The 16,635-nt window shown below is 43.2% G+C and overlaps 1 protein-coding gene across 1 annotated transcript in view; it reads right to left on the bottom strand.

The window, feature by feature from the left end:
- Positions 1-6,567: 6,567 nt before the first annotated feature.
- The window catches only part of LOC122755267, a 33,313-nt gene continuing 23,245 nt past the window's right edge, over positions 6,568-16,635 (bottom strand). The window contains exons 5-7 of the mRNA XM_044003587.1: positions 11,082-11,270; positions 8,681-8,831; positions 6,568-6,742 (exon numbers count right to left, since the gene is read on the bottom strand). Coding sequence (XP_043859522.1) covers positions 6,583-6,742; positions 8,681-8,831; positions 11,082-11,270 — 500 coding nt within the window. The 3' untranslated portion in view covers positions 6,568-6,582. The remainder of the gene's footprint in view (positions 6,743-8,680; positions 8,832-11,081; positions 11,271-16,635) is intronic.

Genomic DNA, 16,635 nt, shown 5'->3' with positions numbered 1-16,635 from the left:
AGAAGCTAGGGAAAGGAAACCAAGAGAGAAGTCCTTGGACTTCTTCTCATGCAGAGAAGGCATGGAACAGAGGTATGGCTCTCTGAGATACCTTTGCCTTCAAGCAGGAGACAGGCAAATCTTTTTATAGAGGAATGATGGTGGTCCTATGGGGGTGATCATCTGACTGTGGGAAGTTCCCTTATTGGGGGAGGACCATCCCCCACTGGTGGGAGTTGAGAGAAGCTGGGTGAGGGGCAGCTCCGGATCTCTCAAGCCAACTCTCTCCCCCTCACCCACAAAGGCAGCAGCCACACCTAATCTTATGTTGGGGGAGACTGAAATGAAGGGTGGTGGTCCTGGAATAATTTTAGTCCCAATCCGGTGCCACTCATCTCTTTAGGTGTGTCTGTCCTTTGGTTTAGTTTCTCAAGGAGAAGGTTCCTTGATTTCCCCCAGAAAACTTCTGAGGTACCCTAGGCCCATAACACTATAGAAGGTAGGATTTTTAATTGGGACTTCAAGGAAGACTGGAGGCAGAGATAAGGAGGGAGGGCTTTCTAGGGATGGGGGACAGTCAGTGAAAATGCCTGGAGTTGGAAGATAGAATGTCTAATTTAAGGAATAGCAAGGAGTGTGTGTTATTGGATCGAGGTGTGTGTGTGTGTGTGTGTGTGTGTGTGTGTGTGTGTGTGCATATGTGTGTATGAGAGAGAGAGAGAGAGAGAGAGTGAGCAAGCAAAGGCATAACAAGCATGAGGAAACAGGAAGGACCAGGTTATCAAGGGCTTTGAATGTTAAACAGAGGCTTTTATGTTAGATCCTGGAGATGATAGGGAGCTACTGGAGTTTCTTCATTAGGGAGGGGGACTGAGATTGGATTTGTGCTTCAGGGAAATTACATTGGCATCTAAATGGAGGATGGCTTGGAGTGGCTTCTCACTGTCTTGAGGTAGGCAGGCAGCCAGCCGATTGTTGCAAAAGGCCAGGCATAAGGCAATGAGGGTCTGCACTAGGGGGATGGCAGACCCTCATTGCCTTACATTATTTTCTACTTATCCTGTACATAGCTGACTTTGTATATTTTTGTTTGCATGTTGGATTTGCCATTAGAGTGTAAGTCCCTTGAGGGCAGGGACTATATTTTGCTTCTTTTTGTATCCTCAGTTCTTAGCACAGTGCCAAGCACATAGTAGTTAATGTTTATTATATTGAACTAGGAAAGTAAAATCAACAAACCTTGCCAATAGATCAGCTAGGGGTGGTGATAAGGTGAGAGAGAATGAATAGAGGATGACACTTAAATTGCAAACCTGAGTGACTGGGAGGATGGTGATACCCTTGACCGTCATAGAGAAGTTAGGAAGAGGGGAGAGTTTAGGGTAGGAAAGACAATGAATTTAATTTTGGACATGTTGAATTCAACATGATACTTTACAGCCAAAGAGATGGATTTAGAGAGGGGCAGAAGAACTTAACTGGCCTAACTAGAGGGAAAAGAAAAAGAGGCCAGGTACTGTGTGACCCTGGGCAAGTCACTTAACCCCATTTGCCTCAGTTTCCTCATCTGTCAAATGAGTTGGAGAAGGAAATGGCAAACTACTCCAGGACCTTTGCCAAGAAAACCCCAAATGGGGATGTGGAGAATCAGACATTACTAAAATGAATGAAAAGCAATAAAAGTGTCATCTGTGATGATTGCTACAGCTCCTATGCCCAGATTAGCCCCTGATGTTCCTGACTTTTTTCTCACCAAGACATGGTGAAAAGTAAAAGAAAGTAATAGGACTCACCTATTAGGAATCCAAAGCAGAGGGCAGGTACTGAGATGATAAGCATGGAGAGTAGAGTCAAGGAGACTGTGGTCCTTGGAAATAGGGGATGGGGGAAAGAACTGTCCAGGGCAGAGCCAGAACTCTCAGGATGCCTCTTCTGCTTGCCTTGGAATCTGGGCTTGCAGTCTCTCTCTTTTTAGGCAGCAGATGGCTGAGAAGGAATAATAATATGAAAACATTCTCAGCCCAGAGAGGAACATGATTCTCTAAAAGTAATCTATAGGTGGCACCATCTTTCTGAATGAAAGGAACTGAGATCGAAATGAATAGGGAAGTAAAATTGAGTAATAACTTTGAAATCTCAGATGGGGATGGTATCTGGGATGGATCATGGTGGGGGGAGACAGAGGGAGACAGAGAGAGAGAAGACAGATAGAGGGAGAAGGAGGGAGGGAGGGAGGGAGAGAGAGAGAGAGAGAGAGAGAGAGAGAGAGAGAGAGAGAGAGAGAGAGAGAGAAAGAGAGAGAGAGAGAGAGAGAGAGAATATACCCTCAGCCATTATCCATAATGAAGACTGATTTAGCCTTCCCTAGGAGTAGGCAATGAATACAGAGGGCTAAAGATGAAGCTCAGCTCCAGGAACACAAAGTTTTAGATCTGGGACATGCTCTTGGTCCATTCCAGAATGGTTGAATCCAGGATGAGGTGATGGTTAGAGTGCTGGACTTTGATACTAAATCATGGGCTAGAATTCCATCTCAGATACTTAATAACTGTACTGGTCTGTCATTTAACTTATTTGAGCATCATTTTCCTCATCTGCAAAATAGGAACAATAATTCTTATACTTTCTACCTATAGGGTTTTTGTGTGAATATAATTGGATAAGCAAAAGTGCTTCACAAGCCTTAAGATGCTACATACAAGCATATAAGTGGTGGTGGTTGGTGGTACAAGTGTTTAGAGGTGGTCATGGTCAGGGTTAGAACCAGTCCTGGTGGGGACCCAATAATTACTGTAATAGTTTAGTTTCTTCCTGCTACATAGTCCTAGGGAATCCTCAGGTTAGGTGCTGCATCCTGATGGGTTCCCTGAAGAAGCAAGGGCAATATGTGGCAGGCCTGCAGTTAAAAGGAAATTGAGCCATTGGGCTCACTATGTCTAGTAAATTCCTGATGACATGAACCATTGCGCAGTCCACAATGGCCTTGCATCCAGACTCTTTAGATGTCTTTAGCTTTTGGATGTCTCCAGTTTTCACTCTAGGTCCTTCACCTCCTCTTGACCTTGCTCTTCACAAGCTACTCCATCAATCCAGCCTCTTTGGGGGGCATTTTCTGATCTCTGTTCCAGTTGATCCTTTCTCAAACTTGACATGTCTAAAATAGAACTCATTTTCTTTCCTCCTAAGCATACCCCCTTTTCTGAATATCTCTGTTTTTCCTCAAAGACACCACCATCCTTCCAGTCACCCATGTTCCCAATCTCGAGAGTTGTTCCTGATTCTTTCCTCTCTGACATCACATATCCAGTTGGTCGCCAAGTTTTGTCAATTCTGTCCCCATAGCATCTCTCCTACTCATCTCCTTTCCATTCACAAGGCCACTATCTGACATGAGACCAATATAATTTTTTTTTTACCTGAACCAACCATGGCCAACTAAATGGTCTCTTTGCCTGATGTCTCTTCCTTCTCCAATTCATTCTGCCAAAGCACTTTTCATAAGGGCATTCCTGAAGACTGTGTCACTCTTCTGCTCAATAGACCCCAGTGCCTCCCTGTTGCTTCTAGGATCACATGCAACCTCACTTAAAGCCCTTCACAATCTGACTCTAACCTGAGCCTCCAACCTTATTATTGCTTCTCTTCATATACCTTCCAGGGTAGCCAAGCTGGCCTTCTTGCTTTTCTTCATGCAAAACATCTCCCATCTCCATGACTTTGCACTTGCTGAACCTCTCACCTGGACTGTACTCCATTCCCATCTCCAAGTCTTAGAAGACCTAGTGTCCTTCAAATTACAAATCAAATGCTCCCTTTTGTGTGGGATATTTCCTGAACTCCCAGCTGCTAGTGCCTCCCCTCAGACATTACCTTAGATGACATATATGAACACACATATGTAGACATATACCCCTCTCTCTCTCGCTCCCTTCCCTCCCTCTTTATTGGTAGAGATGAAGGCCATGCCTTGTGTGAGGGGTGGGGTAGAGTTGGTGAAGGGTGAGAGAGCTCTAGCCTTCACCACTTTCTCATGAGACCCTTCAAGGTAAGCCCTTTTGGGGGACTCATCAAACTTCAAACTATCTTTGAGGGTCGAGTTTCTCTGAGCACTTTTGATTTTTACCTTGAGAGGGAAGGTGAAAGAGGCCAACTGCACTTCAGCTTGCTGAAGGGAAAGACTCTGGGAAGCTAGTAGCCTCCATTCATTCCCTTCCATTATTAAATGCAAATTCTTGAGACATCCTTCTTTCTTTTTTCTCCAGTCCTCCTCCAATTAGAGCAATCTTGACATCCAGCCAGGATGTTTCTCAGTCACCTCTCCACCCAAGCAGGGGACACCTGAAAACCTGCCTGTTCTTTTGACTACACCCAACATTCCATCTCTGACCTCTATAACTTTACTCAGGCCATCCCCATGCCTGGAATGTTCTCCCTCCTCAGTTCATCATCTTAGAATCTCCAAACCTCCTTCAATGCTCACCTCAATTGTTACCTCCTTAAAGAGGACTTTCCCGGGGGCAGCTAGATGGCTCAGTGGATAGAGAACCGGCCCTGGATTCAGGAGTACCTGAGTTCAAATCCGGCCTCAGACACTTTACACTTACTAGCTGTGTGATCCTGGGCAAGTCACTTAACCCTCATTGCCCCACAAAAAAAAAAAAAAAGAGGCCTTTCCTGAGTCCCCTAGTTGATTATTCTCCTCCCACAAATTGCTTTTTTCATATTTTCTATATTTCTAGCATTTACTTACCTGATTATACATTATATTTCCCAGTACTATATAGGCTCTTTGAGGGTAAGGGGCATTTTGTTTCTGACTTTGTGTTCTTAGCATCTAGCACAGTGCCTAGCACAGAGTCAGTGCTTAGTAAGTATAGTTTCTAACTATATCCAAAAGGTCAGTCAGCTCTGTATACACTTTGACCCAGTGAGACCCACTACTAGCAATATGTCTCAAACAGATCAAAGACCAAAGGAAGGGATTTATATGTAAAAATATTTTATAGTGGAATTTTTTTTTTGTTGTAGCAAAGAATTGGGGAAAAGTGGGTGCCTATCAGTTTTAGAATGACAACAAATTATGGAACATGAATATAAGGAAATATCGTGGTACCATAAGACATTATGAAGGATATGGATTCAGAGAATTGTAGAAAGAAGTATGTGAAACCATTCAGAGATAAACGAGAAGAACCAGGAAAGAAATTTATACAATGACTCTAATAATGTGGAAGAAAACAACTATGAAAGACTTAAGAGCTTTGATCAGTTCAATGATTAATCACTACTCCAGAAGCCTGGGGATGGATGCATTATGCTTCAAATCTTTTTTTTTTTTTTTTTTTTTGCAGGGCAATGGGGCTTAAGTTACTTGCCCAGAGTCTGAGGCCAGATTTGAACTCAGGTCCTTCTGAATCCAGGGCCGATGCTTTATACACTGTGCCACCTAATTGTCCCATGGTTTCTGAATCTTGGCAGAGAGGTGATAGAGTAGAAGTGCACAACAAAACATACATTTTTATGCTCTCTCTCTCTCTCTCACACACACACACACACACACACACACACACACAAACACACACATGAACTTAGCCTATATAAACACAGTACATTTAGTTAAAGAGCATGGGATACAGTTTGAAATAGGGGAAGATATTGAAGACAGAGAAACCAGTTAAGAGTTGCTACAATTATCTGAGAGAAAGGGTGTAAGGGACTAATGTAGAGAAGTGACAGTGAGAGTAGAAATGCGAAGATGTCTGTGAGTGATGTTGAAGAGCTAGAATCATTAGACATTTCCAGTTGATTGGATGTGGAGAAGAGTTTGGGATAATACCAAGGTTTCAAAACCGAGTGTCTTGGAGAATTAAGTCATCTATAATAGGAAAGTTGAGGAAACAGAAGGTTTTTTGGAGAAGATAATTAATCTATCACTGATAAAATGAGTCTTGAATTAGGTAGCTTCTAAGGTTCCTTCTTTGTACCTCAAAAATCCAGAGTAAATTTTTTTCTCTTTGATATTTGTAGGTGTTAAGAAGGAAGAACTTTTGTTAGTACAGTAAACATTTTGTAGAGATGTAAAAATTTGCCGCAGATTGGCAGTTGGACATTTGGGTCAACAAATGTTTAAGTATCTGTTATGTGTAAGTCACCAGGGATAAAGGACCCAAAATAAAATAGTAGCTTACATACTACTGGGAAACTGGTATAGACCAGACTTTCTGAAATGTCTGGTAATGAAAATAAAGAGAGGGACAGGACAATGATAGAGTATGAGAGGAAAGGGAAGTTTTAAAAACATTTTAGGCTAGTCTTTTGTCTTTGCCTATTTTGTCTAGTGAAGGGAAAAAAAAAGCCATCCTATGTTGCCAGGGAATGGGAGACATTGGAAGTGATCATGACAATCAAGTAGACTTTTACCGTGGGTAACAGGACAAGGGACATTTTAACATTGTCATTGGCAGAGAATTCTGGGATGAAGAGGTACTTGGAGCAGAAGCCACATTGGTTGAACTAGATCCAAGCAATAGGAAGGGTCTTGGTGGTTGGGGGCGGGGAGGGTGACCAAGGAGTCACAAGACAGTTTTATTTTAGAAACCATGTTTATTTTTCGGGTAGAGAAAGTTCAACACTTGTGTAGAAATGTTTTCTCTGGGAACGGTACTCTTCAGTCTTTTTCTTTTGTTTCAGGCTGAACATGTACACCTGTACCCACTCTTTTCTGGGATCAGCACAGATCTGGCGACCTCTATTGGTGAGAAAGCTGGTGTGTGGGAAGCAGAAGAAAAGATAAAGAATTTAGCACCAGGATTCCCTTCCCCAAGACAGCTCACAGGACATTCTACACAAAGCTTTAAGACCTTGCCTCCATCCCCAGGGGACACTATGCAAGACTGAGCCTCAGTTTTCTTCAGCTCTAAAATGGGGAGTACCGACTTCCTAGAGTTGTGAAGATTAAATCAGAGGACATATGTAAATCACTTTGTAAACCTTAGAGAGCTATATAAATGCTAATTATCATCCTCCTTTTTCTTCTTGTGGGAGTCTTCTCCGAAAACCCTCCTGCTCTCTCCTCCTTCCCTTTCCAATGGGAGAAACTCCCATTGGGATTTAGGGAGCAGCAATGAAAGGAGAAAGAGGGTTCGATTTGGACTTAGAGGACCTTGTTTCATATCCAGGCTCTGCTACGTATTTTCTGAGAGACCTTGGGCAAGTCCCCCTGATGGCTTGGGGTTTAGTTTCCCCATCTGTAAAAATGAAGTGCTTGGACAACATGGTTTCTTAGGTCCATTTCTATTCTAGATCAAGGACCTTGTCTTCCTGCTTGTCCCTTTGCAGAGACCAGGTCTGAAACTTTAGGAGATCTTCCCCAGCCCTCTCCCTCTCTCCAATATCCAGCATGATCACCATCCCCATGACCACTGAGCACAATAGAGATTATTTTGCCCTGGAGACCTGGCATGCAGTCCTCCTCCATCATTCCTACAATCCTTTTTACTTCTCTTTTTGTTCTGAGTAATTTAATCATTTTATTAATCCTTTTTACTTCTAGTGCCTTTCCCTCTGTTGATTATTTTCTATTTATCCTGTAAATTGCTTCTTTATTCATATTTGTTTGCATGAATCTTAAAATTTATTTTGTTCTGTCCCCTTGTCCCCCTGACCCCCCATTCCCACCCCATCAGTATAGTAAATATTATAGGGAGCCAGTGTGAACGGGCAACAGCAAGAAATCAGATTGCAAAGAGGAACCTGGAAGTCACACACAGTCCCAAAGAGCAGAATTGGCAAATTGTGCCATATATGAACTAAAATTCATATCCTGGTAATTAATATATCCCAAATCAGGGGAAACCAGCTAGGATCTCTGTTAAGGTTCTGATCCTCTGATATATAAAGTTCAGGTGAAAGTCAGACTTCCACAGCTCTGGACCAGCAGAACATCAAAAAGGTGTGTCTAACTTTGGGATCATTTGGATAGCTTAATGAACAAACCTCAAGTTAGCACAGAAAGGAATTGGTCTATTTCTCCACAAAACCCTATAAAAATGAGACCTCAAACTTCTGCCCCCTCCTCCCAAACTCTCTTCCCTCTCCATCGAGTCCGTGCTGCCTGGTGCTCTCAAACTGGAATCCAAGGTTATGTGGGTGATTCTCTCTGCCTTTCTCCCTCCTCATGTCCTTCTCCACATTGCCTGCCTTACTTCATCATCCCCTCTCCTGTTCCCATGCTGTCTGCCTCTATACTCCTTTTGTCACTTGTCTCTGCCTTTCTGGGCTTTCCCCGGCTCTGTTTAAATAAGGTGCGACTGTCACCTTGTTTCTTGCTACCGATCATGATCTTTCCCAGGGAGTATCCAAAGAACTAGGTGTGCCTGTCCCATTTCATACTTTCATAAATGAATGATTAATTTGGCATGCTTGTCTCCCTCATTAGACTGTGATCTTCTTGAGGGCAGGCACTATATTTTTGCCTTTCTTTGTATCCCCAACACTAAGCACAGTGCCTAGCACATAGTAAGCACTCAATAAATGCTTATTGACTAAATGAATTAACAGGGACACAAAGTTCAGCCTCAGTCAACCGTCTGGCCTCCCTGAGGGATGGCTTCTCCCCCCTCACCCCAAATCCTTCCCTGATCCTCCCTGCACACTCCTCATCCCCTTTTCTCCAAAAGGAGGTCATGGAAGTGCCACTCACATGATGCCCGGCTTGAGGCACTGACTGCTGGTCTCATAGAAGTCCATCACGAGGCTGTATCGGATCTGGCGTGTGTAGGAGTGGCAGCAGGCATTTGGAATATGTTTAACTGCAAAGAGATCATTCGGGGCAGCTTGGTAGAGAACTGGCCCTGGAGTCAGGTGGACATGAGTTCAAATCCAGCCTCAGACACTTGACACATACTAGCTGTGTGACCCTGGCCAAGTCACTTAACCCCAATTGCCTCACCAACAACAACAACAAAAAGAGAACAATGATGTGAGGATGTGACACCCTGAATCCAGGTGAGCGCCACCTGATTCTTTTGGCTCCTGAGACAGTCAGTGAAGGAAGAAATGACTGTATTTCTTGTAGGGAGGAATTGGGAGGACCAAGGCCTACATTTCTTCCTTCTCTTCCTCTTTTTCCTCTACCTCCTTTTGTCCCTAATTTTGTTTCCCTTTCTCTCTTCCTCTCCCAACAATTCCTCTTTTCTTCCTTCAGGAGATTGGACTGTGATGCTCTAGTAAAGAGAGAGGGAGGTTCAATGTGGGCCCTAACAGGAGGGTCCATCACCCAGAATAACCTTGAACATTCCCTGAGAGGACTTGACTGGGAAGTGGGAAAACTAGTAGGACTTGATTGGGTTTCTTCTTATCTCTGCTCCTTGAGAGTTATATCATCTTGGGCAAGTTATTCTCTCTTTGTGTCCCAATCTGTAAGATGGGACTACAATTCATGGTACAATTGAAAGAATACTAGATTAAAAGTTGGAAAACCTGGGTGAAAATCCCAACTTTGTCATTTACTATCTTTGTGACTTTGGATAAGTCACACTCTCTCTGGACCTGTGAAAGGTTAAACAACTTGTCCATAGTTATATAGCTAGTAAGCGTCAGGGGTAGAGTCTTCCTGAGGGATATCATTATCTAAAAGATGGACCCTTGTTTCATGGACAGCTTTGGAGTTCAGATCTGATCTCAGTCTCTTACTGGCTTTGTGACCATGGGCAAGTCACTTTAATTGTTGTCCGCCTCAGTTTCCTCATCTATAAAATGAACATAACAATAGCATCTATCTTCTCTGGGATATTGTGAGGATCAAATGAGATGGTCCATAAAGCTTGTCAGAAACTGTAAAGTGCTATATAGCTTGATTAAGAGAGGAAGGCTCCTAATGCCTCTCAACGAACTCCTCAATGGTAGGTCTATGGGAACACATGGACAAGAGTCTCAAAAGACAGGGAGGCATGGATGGATTGTAGTCTTCCTCAGTAGAAAGAGGGCTTGCATCATTGAAATCACAGATGCATTGGAGTAATTGAAGATACGTTTCAAATTTTACAATTTACAAAATTCTTTCATGGAATTATTTCCTCTTCATCTCATCTTATTCCTCAAAATGCCTTGTCTTTTCTCACTTCCTAACTAGGCAGTTCAGTGGATAGAGCTCTGAGCTTGGAGTCAGGAAGACTCATTTTCCTGAGTTCAAATCTGTCCTCAGAAATGTGCTAGCTGTGTGACCCTGGACAAGTCATTTAACCCTGTTTGCCTCAGTTTCCTCATCTGTAAAAAGAACTGGAGAAGGAAATGGCAAACCACTCCAGTATCTCTGCCAAGAAAATCCCAAATGGGTTCATAATGAGTCAGACACAATTGAAAACAAACAAACAAACTAACTAACTTAACAACAGCTTCCCTCTATGTGTTGTCTTCCGTCATTAGTATGTAAACTCCTTGAGGACAGAGACTGTCTTGCTTACTTGTATTTGTTTACCCAGCACTTAGCACAGTGCCTGGCACATAGTAAGTGTTTAATAAATTATCTATCTATCTACCTATCTATCTATCGTGTATCTATCTCCTCTCATTTAATCTTTTCCACAACACAATGAAGTAGGTAGTGTGGAGAATTCTTATTGTCCCATTTTACAGATTAAATTTACAGAGAAAATTAAGGTTCAGAATGGCTTACCATGAGTCACACAACTACTAAGTGGTGGTACTGGTACTCAGATTCAGGGTGTTTGTCAACCCAGAGCAGCCTGACCCTGAATCCAAGAGACCTTGATCCCTGGTCAGAGTTTCCAGGGGTTTTGCCCTCCTACTGTGGGAAATATTCACAGGGCAATTTCTTCTACTTACCCTGGGGTGGGCTGTTCTATTCCCCTTTCCCAAGATCCAAAGAGGTATATTTAGAGGGGACAGGAGAAGAACCTCCTGCCTTCTCAGAAGAGAAAGCAAGGAGAGAATCCCTTGAGGACAACCCTAATTTCATAGTAGTCCAGGTAGTTTTGTCAGTGATGATTGCCACAAGTCTCTTACTCATCATTAGCCCCTGATATTCCTGGCTTTTTCTTCACAAAGAGCTCGTCAATAGGAAGGAAAGTAATCAGACTCACCAAATTTCTCAGTTTCAAAGCTGAAACCAGGTATTGAAATGATGAGGATGGAGAGGACAGCCAAAGAGACCATAGTCCTTGGAGGTGGGAGGAGAGCACTTTCAGGAGCACACTCAGGGCTCTCAGGATGTTTGTTCTGGACAGCTCTGTAGCTTTGGCTGGGACCCTTCACTTTATAGGCAGTAACAGCTGAGAAGGAACAGGATAAGAAAACCTCAGACTAGATAGGAACAAGACATAGTTCTGTGAAAGTACTGATGGTGGCACAATTTTTCTGAAATAAGGGAAGTGAGATTGGAATGAACAAGGAAGTAGAAGACTAAGTGATGACTCTGGATTTCCAGATCTCAACAGTGTCTAGATCAAATCATGGGGGAATGTGAGTGATAGAGTGGGCTGAGGCAGGAGTGAGCTAGTAAATCTTTAACAATTGGTTCTCCAAAAAAAAAAATGTATGAAAGACACATTTTAAAAATCTTTTCTCTGTCACCTTCTTAAGTTTGGAAACAAACAAAACAGTAAGTCAAGCGCTAATTTATAGTGTTTGCCAATTTTAGTAGGTATAAGTGCTCACACTGAAAATTTAACAACTGTATCTCAGGAGAGCAGAACAACTGGTTCAAGCACACTACTGGCTGAGGAAAACAGTCTCAGTTTGAGAAACTTAAAATATTAGAATTTGGTCATGTTCTCTGACCATTCCAGTGGGAGACAGAGGGCATGGGGACATCAATGCATTTGGAGGCTCAGAGTCAAGAAGACCAGATTTATAATTCCCCTTGAGTTATGTACTAGTTGGGGACTACAGGCAAATCATTTACCCTCTCTAAGCCTCAGTTTGCTCATCAGAAAAATGGGCTTAATTTAGAACACATGCTTTCTAGCTCATAGGGTCCTTGGGAGGGAGGATGAAAAGAGATTATGGACACAAAGTGCTTTACCAACCTAAAATGCTATATGAAAGTCTGCTATTAGTGATGCTAGTCCAAGCTGTGGTCTAAATTAGAAGGTGGCATGGAGTGCTGTGGAATTTGGTGAAGACCATAGGATTACTTACATAGTTCATAGTTAATCCTCACCATACAGTTCTAGAGAAACCTCATCCCAAATGATGCATCCTAATGAGCTCCTTTAAGAAGAAGGTGGGGGGCAGCTAGGTGGCGCAGTGGATAGAGCACCGGCTCTGGAGTCAGGAGTACCTGAGTTCAAATCTGGCCTCAGACACTTAACACTTACTAGCTGTGTGACCCTGGGCAAATCACTTAACCCCAAATGCCTCACTAAAAAAAAAAAAAAAAAAAAAGGAAGCAGGTAGGAATAACTGAGGGTGGATTAGGAGGGAGAGAAAAGGAAAGCTTGTTAGTTGAAAAATATTAAATTAAATTAAATACTTAAAAGTGAGCAAGCATGTTCCAGGCCTGCAGGTAAAAGGGAGCTGTGCTGATATATCTGCCACGCCTGGCAAATTTCTGATGACCCAAAGTGCTATGGGCTTACAGCAATCTTGCATCTTCTTTCCTTATAGCAATGAGAATGGTAGCAAAAGCACAATCTAGTAAAATTTAATGGTCTGAATAAAACCAAACCAAACCTGACCAAAACCAAACCAAAAACCCAATGATCTCACATCTTAACTCTTCCTCTTGAAGTCTGTAGCCTGGCTCACCCTGGCTCCTTCACTTCCTCTTAGCCTTAGTGTGAGCATTTTTCTGACCTCTGTTCCAGTTGACCTTTTCTCATACTCACAGTGTCCAAACTGATTTGTCATTTTCCTTTCCTCATGGTTCTAAGCCAACCCCCGAGGAGGGTACCTTTTTCTGTGGAGATGTGTTTTGGGGGTTTACATGTCATAAGGTAAATCTGGGGACAAATCTGGCCTTTTCTGAGCATGTCACTTTTTGATTCCCATGGCCAGTTTCAAAATATCTTCATTTATCATCTATTTCCAATTTTAATTTCTATATCCTGTCAGTTTATCATTGTTATTATTAAGGTCTCTCTGACCTGCCTCTTTATGTTCTTGTTATGGGTGGTAATTAATGTGGGTACAAGAACCTAGTCCCTGACTTGCTTCCCAAATCTTAAGTTATCCATTAACTGGGGTCTGAATCCCTCTTACAGCTCCTATCTAAATTAGAGCTTGGGTCTTAGGTTTTTCCATTAACCCCTTTTTTGCCTCCTACATCATACTTGGCAAACAATTACCTCCCTGGTCCATCCCAGTGGCAGCAGAGCCTGGCAATAATTTGGTTCAGCAGCGGTGCAACCTGCTTGGCTCAGCCCAGCAGGGCATCAACCCATTTAGCTAAGACACTGCTTCCTATGAGGAACCATCCCAGTGTAAAGGCAGAGTGATTTGTACATCATTAGTATGCTGCCTTGCAGTGAACTTTCTAGAGAAAGGATATCATGGTCCTACTATTCCAGAGTTGAGAGTTACACTGGTCACGTGTATTCCCCATTGTGTTTCACTATCATTGCACTTTGACTTTGGGCCTACTCGTCCTCACCTCCGCCTCATCTCCCAAGACTCCTGCTGACTCTGGGTAGGAGAGAGTGCTCCCCAGATTTGGTAGCCTTCATAACTGTTCTTGTTGCTAGACCATCAGAAGAAATGACTTTTCTAAAAACTATTCGAGTTTGCCGGCTTATCGTTTAGGGGAATGTTTGGTATGGGCAAAGGCTCAGGTGTTTACCAGCCCCTGTACTGAGATGGAAACTCAATACCGAAGGATGCCGGCAGCTCCAGGGTGAAAGAGATAGATTTTGTTTAAAGGAGACTTACATACAGGGAGGTCAGTATGTCTGAGATGGCAGGTGGATAGCATGCTTGATCCCCGTACCATCCCACCCTAAGGGGGCTCATCTTATAGGGAGGGGCAAACAAGGCATGCAGGAGAAAGACCAGGTGTACACACATACTTCCCTGGGAATGTATTGATAAGAAAGTCCTCAAAACTGTCAAGGATGGGCTAACGATATGGCCATGTGCCTGGAAGATGCAGCGTCCATATCCCTCTCCATATGTAATGGGGTGAATGGGAGGTCAGATTTTCCTTGTGTGACCCAGTCATACAGCTAAAGCCATAATCCTCCACAGGGAAAAACAATGATGGGAACTCATTAGCTACAGGGTTAGAAGTAGTCACCCGCAGGATCACCTCAAGAACTTGGGGTAGCTCTTGTCCTTCTGGGAATACAATCTACCAGAGCCAGAGTGAGTCATGGAAGTGATCCTAGAGCTCGTGCTGCAGTTTCCAGGAGGTGAATTTATGTTTGATAAAAGGGACAAGCTTTCTAACAATTGGAGCTATTCCAAAGTGGAATCTCATAGAGTGGTGAGTTTTCCTCTGATGGAGGTCTTCAAAGAAAAACTTTAGTCCTTGTTGGGAACACTGTAGTCAAGTGGGACAAGATAGTCTCTGAGGTCCCTTAAAATTCTCAGATTCTGGGGGCAGCTAGATGGTGTAGCAGATAAAGCACTGGCCTTGGATTCAGGAGGACCTGAGTTCAAATCCAGCCTCAGACACTTGACACTTACTAGCTGTGTAACCCTGGCCAAGTCACTTAACCCTCATTGCCCTGCAAAAAACAAAACAAAAAAACCAAACACCCCCCCTCCAAAAAAACAACAACAAACAATTCTCAGATTCTGTGATTGTGCACTTATTTCTCCTATTTTGGGCTAGGCTTTCTAGGCTATTGATTTTCTGTAAGTCTGTAGCCAAATCAGGGGACTTCCAGAATGTCTGATCTTCTAAGCTGGTCCTGTTTCAATTGAACGTTGTCCAACAGAGCTCTATTGATTCTTACATACAAAGACAAGTTCCTGAGAAGCCTGAACATAGAATCTAGGCCCTTGAGAAGGAAGGTACCTTCAGGCTCATTAGTCCTACCTTTATTTTTTTTTATATTTTTTTTTAGTGAGGCAATTGGGGTTAAGTGACTTGCCCAGGGTCACACAGCTAGTAAGTGTTAAGGGTCTGAGGCCGGATTTGAACTCAGGTCCTCCTGACTCCAGGGCCGGTGCTCTATCCACTGCGCCATCTAGCTGCCCCCTACCTTTTATTTTAAAGAGGAGGAAGGCAAGCTACAAAGAAGTCAAGCAACTTACTGGGAGGAGCAGAGCTGGGATTTAAGCCTAGATCCTTTGACTCTGAGCTGAGCACTTCAGTGGACAGAATGCTGGACCTGGGATCATGAAATCCTGAGTTCAAATCCAACCTCAAACATTTACCAAGTGTGTGACCTTGGGGAAGTCACTTAACCTGATTTGCTTCAGTTTCCTCATCTTTAAAATGAAGCAGAGAAGGAAATGGCAAACTAGTGCAGTATCTTTGCCAAGAAAACCCAACCATGTCTCCCAAAGAGTCCCTGGAACCACCCATGTCTCCTTTCCAAAAAGTTTCTGAGCCAGCTCTACCCTTTATACAATCATGCAGCATTGGCTCATTTTTCTCTTCATCAATTTTGAGTCATATGTCCTTCCACACATAACACATAGCAAAAACGACTCTGCTCCTACCTTGATGAGGAGAGCCTGGGATATGCAGGCACAGACTCCCCAGGAGGTCAGATGACAGGACAGAGTGTTCAAGGGCTCAGACTGTCTTTGCTTTTTCATTTCATTGTGTTTCCCTACCATCCCCATATAATTCCTAACTGGCAGAGGCCTTGACTTTTTCTGGACATACAGATAAAAACCAAATTGAGTCCTATTATATCCAATGTAAGTTTATTTTTAGAAGTCATTCATGTTCTTCCCCTAGGTAAGGGTTATTTGCATCATAAAGTCTCAGAGAAAGATCCTTCTTAAAGATGTTGGGGATTTCTCTTGGCTGTAGGTCTTTGCAATACTTCTCGGCATCCCCTGGGTGGACACAGACTAGCTTTCCGCTTGGGGTAATGACACTGCAATGAAAGAAGAAGAAGGATAGAGGAGATGAAGAATTCAGCTCTGGGCTTCTCTTCCCCAAAAGAGCTCAAGACTTCCCTGTTATTCACCTTTATCATCCCCATATAGTGTTTTTTTGTTTGTTTGGGTTTTTTTAGTGAGGCAATTGGGGTTAAGTGACTTGCCCAGGGTCACACAGCTAGTAAGTGTCAAGTGTCTGAGGCTGGATTTGAACTCAGGTCCTCCTGAATCCAGGGCCAGGGCTCTATCCACTGTGCCACCTAGCTGCCCTGCCTCATGTAGTGTTTTAAGACTCTCCTTCAATCCCTGCTTCTATTCTCTCTGACTCCATGGGGGTCCCTTAAGGAAACCCTCTTGGTCTCTCCGTCCTCTTCTCCCTCCTTTTCCCTTTTCAATAGGAGTGGATCCCATTTGGAGGTTGAGTGGGAGAGAAAGAACACTGGGTTTGGAGTTAGAAAACTTGGGTTCAAATTCAGCCACTGCAGCTTACGACCTGTGACCTTGGGCAAGATTCTCCTGCTGTGGGTCTCAGTCCTCTCATGTGTAAAACGACTAATTGGTCGTTACATTCCCTTCTGGCTCTCAATCAATGCTCCTATTCTTCTCCCTGGACCTGCATAGGGTCCAGTTCAGGTCAAA

The sequence above is a fragment of the Dromiciops gliroides genome, chromosome 4, assembly GCF_019393635.1.
Source record: "Dromiciops gliroides isolate mDroGli1 chromosome 4, mDroGli1.pri, whole genome shotgun sequence".
Taxonomy (NCBI): Eukaryota; Metazoa; Chordata; class Mammalia; order Microbiotheria; family Microbiotheriidae; genus Dromiciops; species Dromiciops gliroides.
This window is presented reverse-complemented; position numbering and strand designations above follow the sequence as displayed.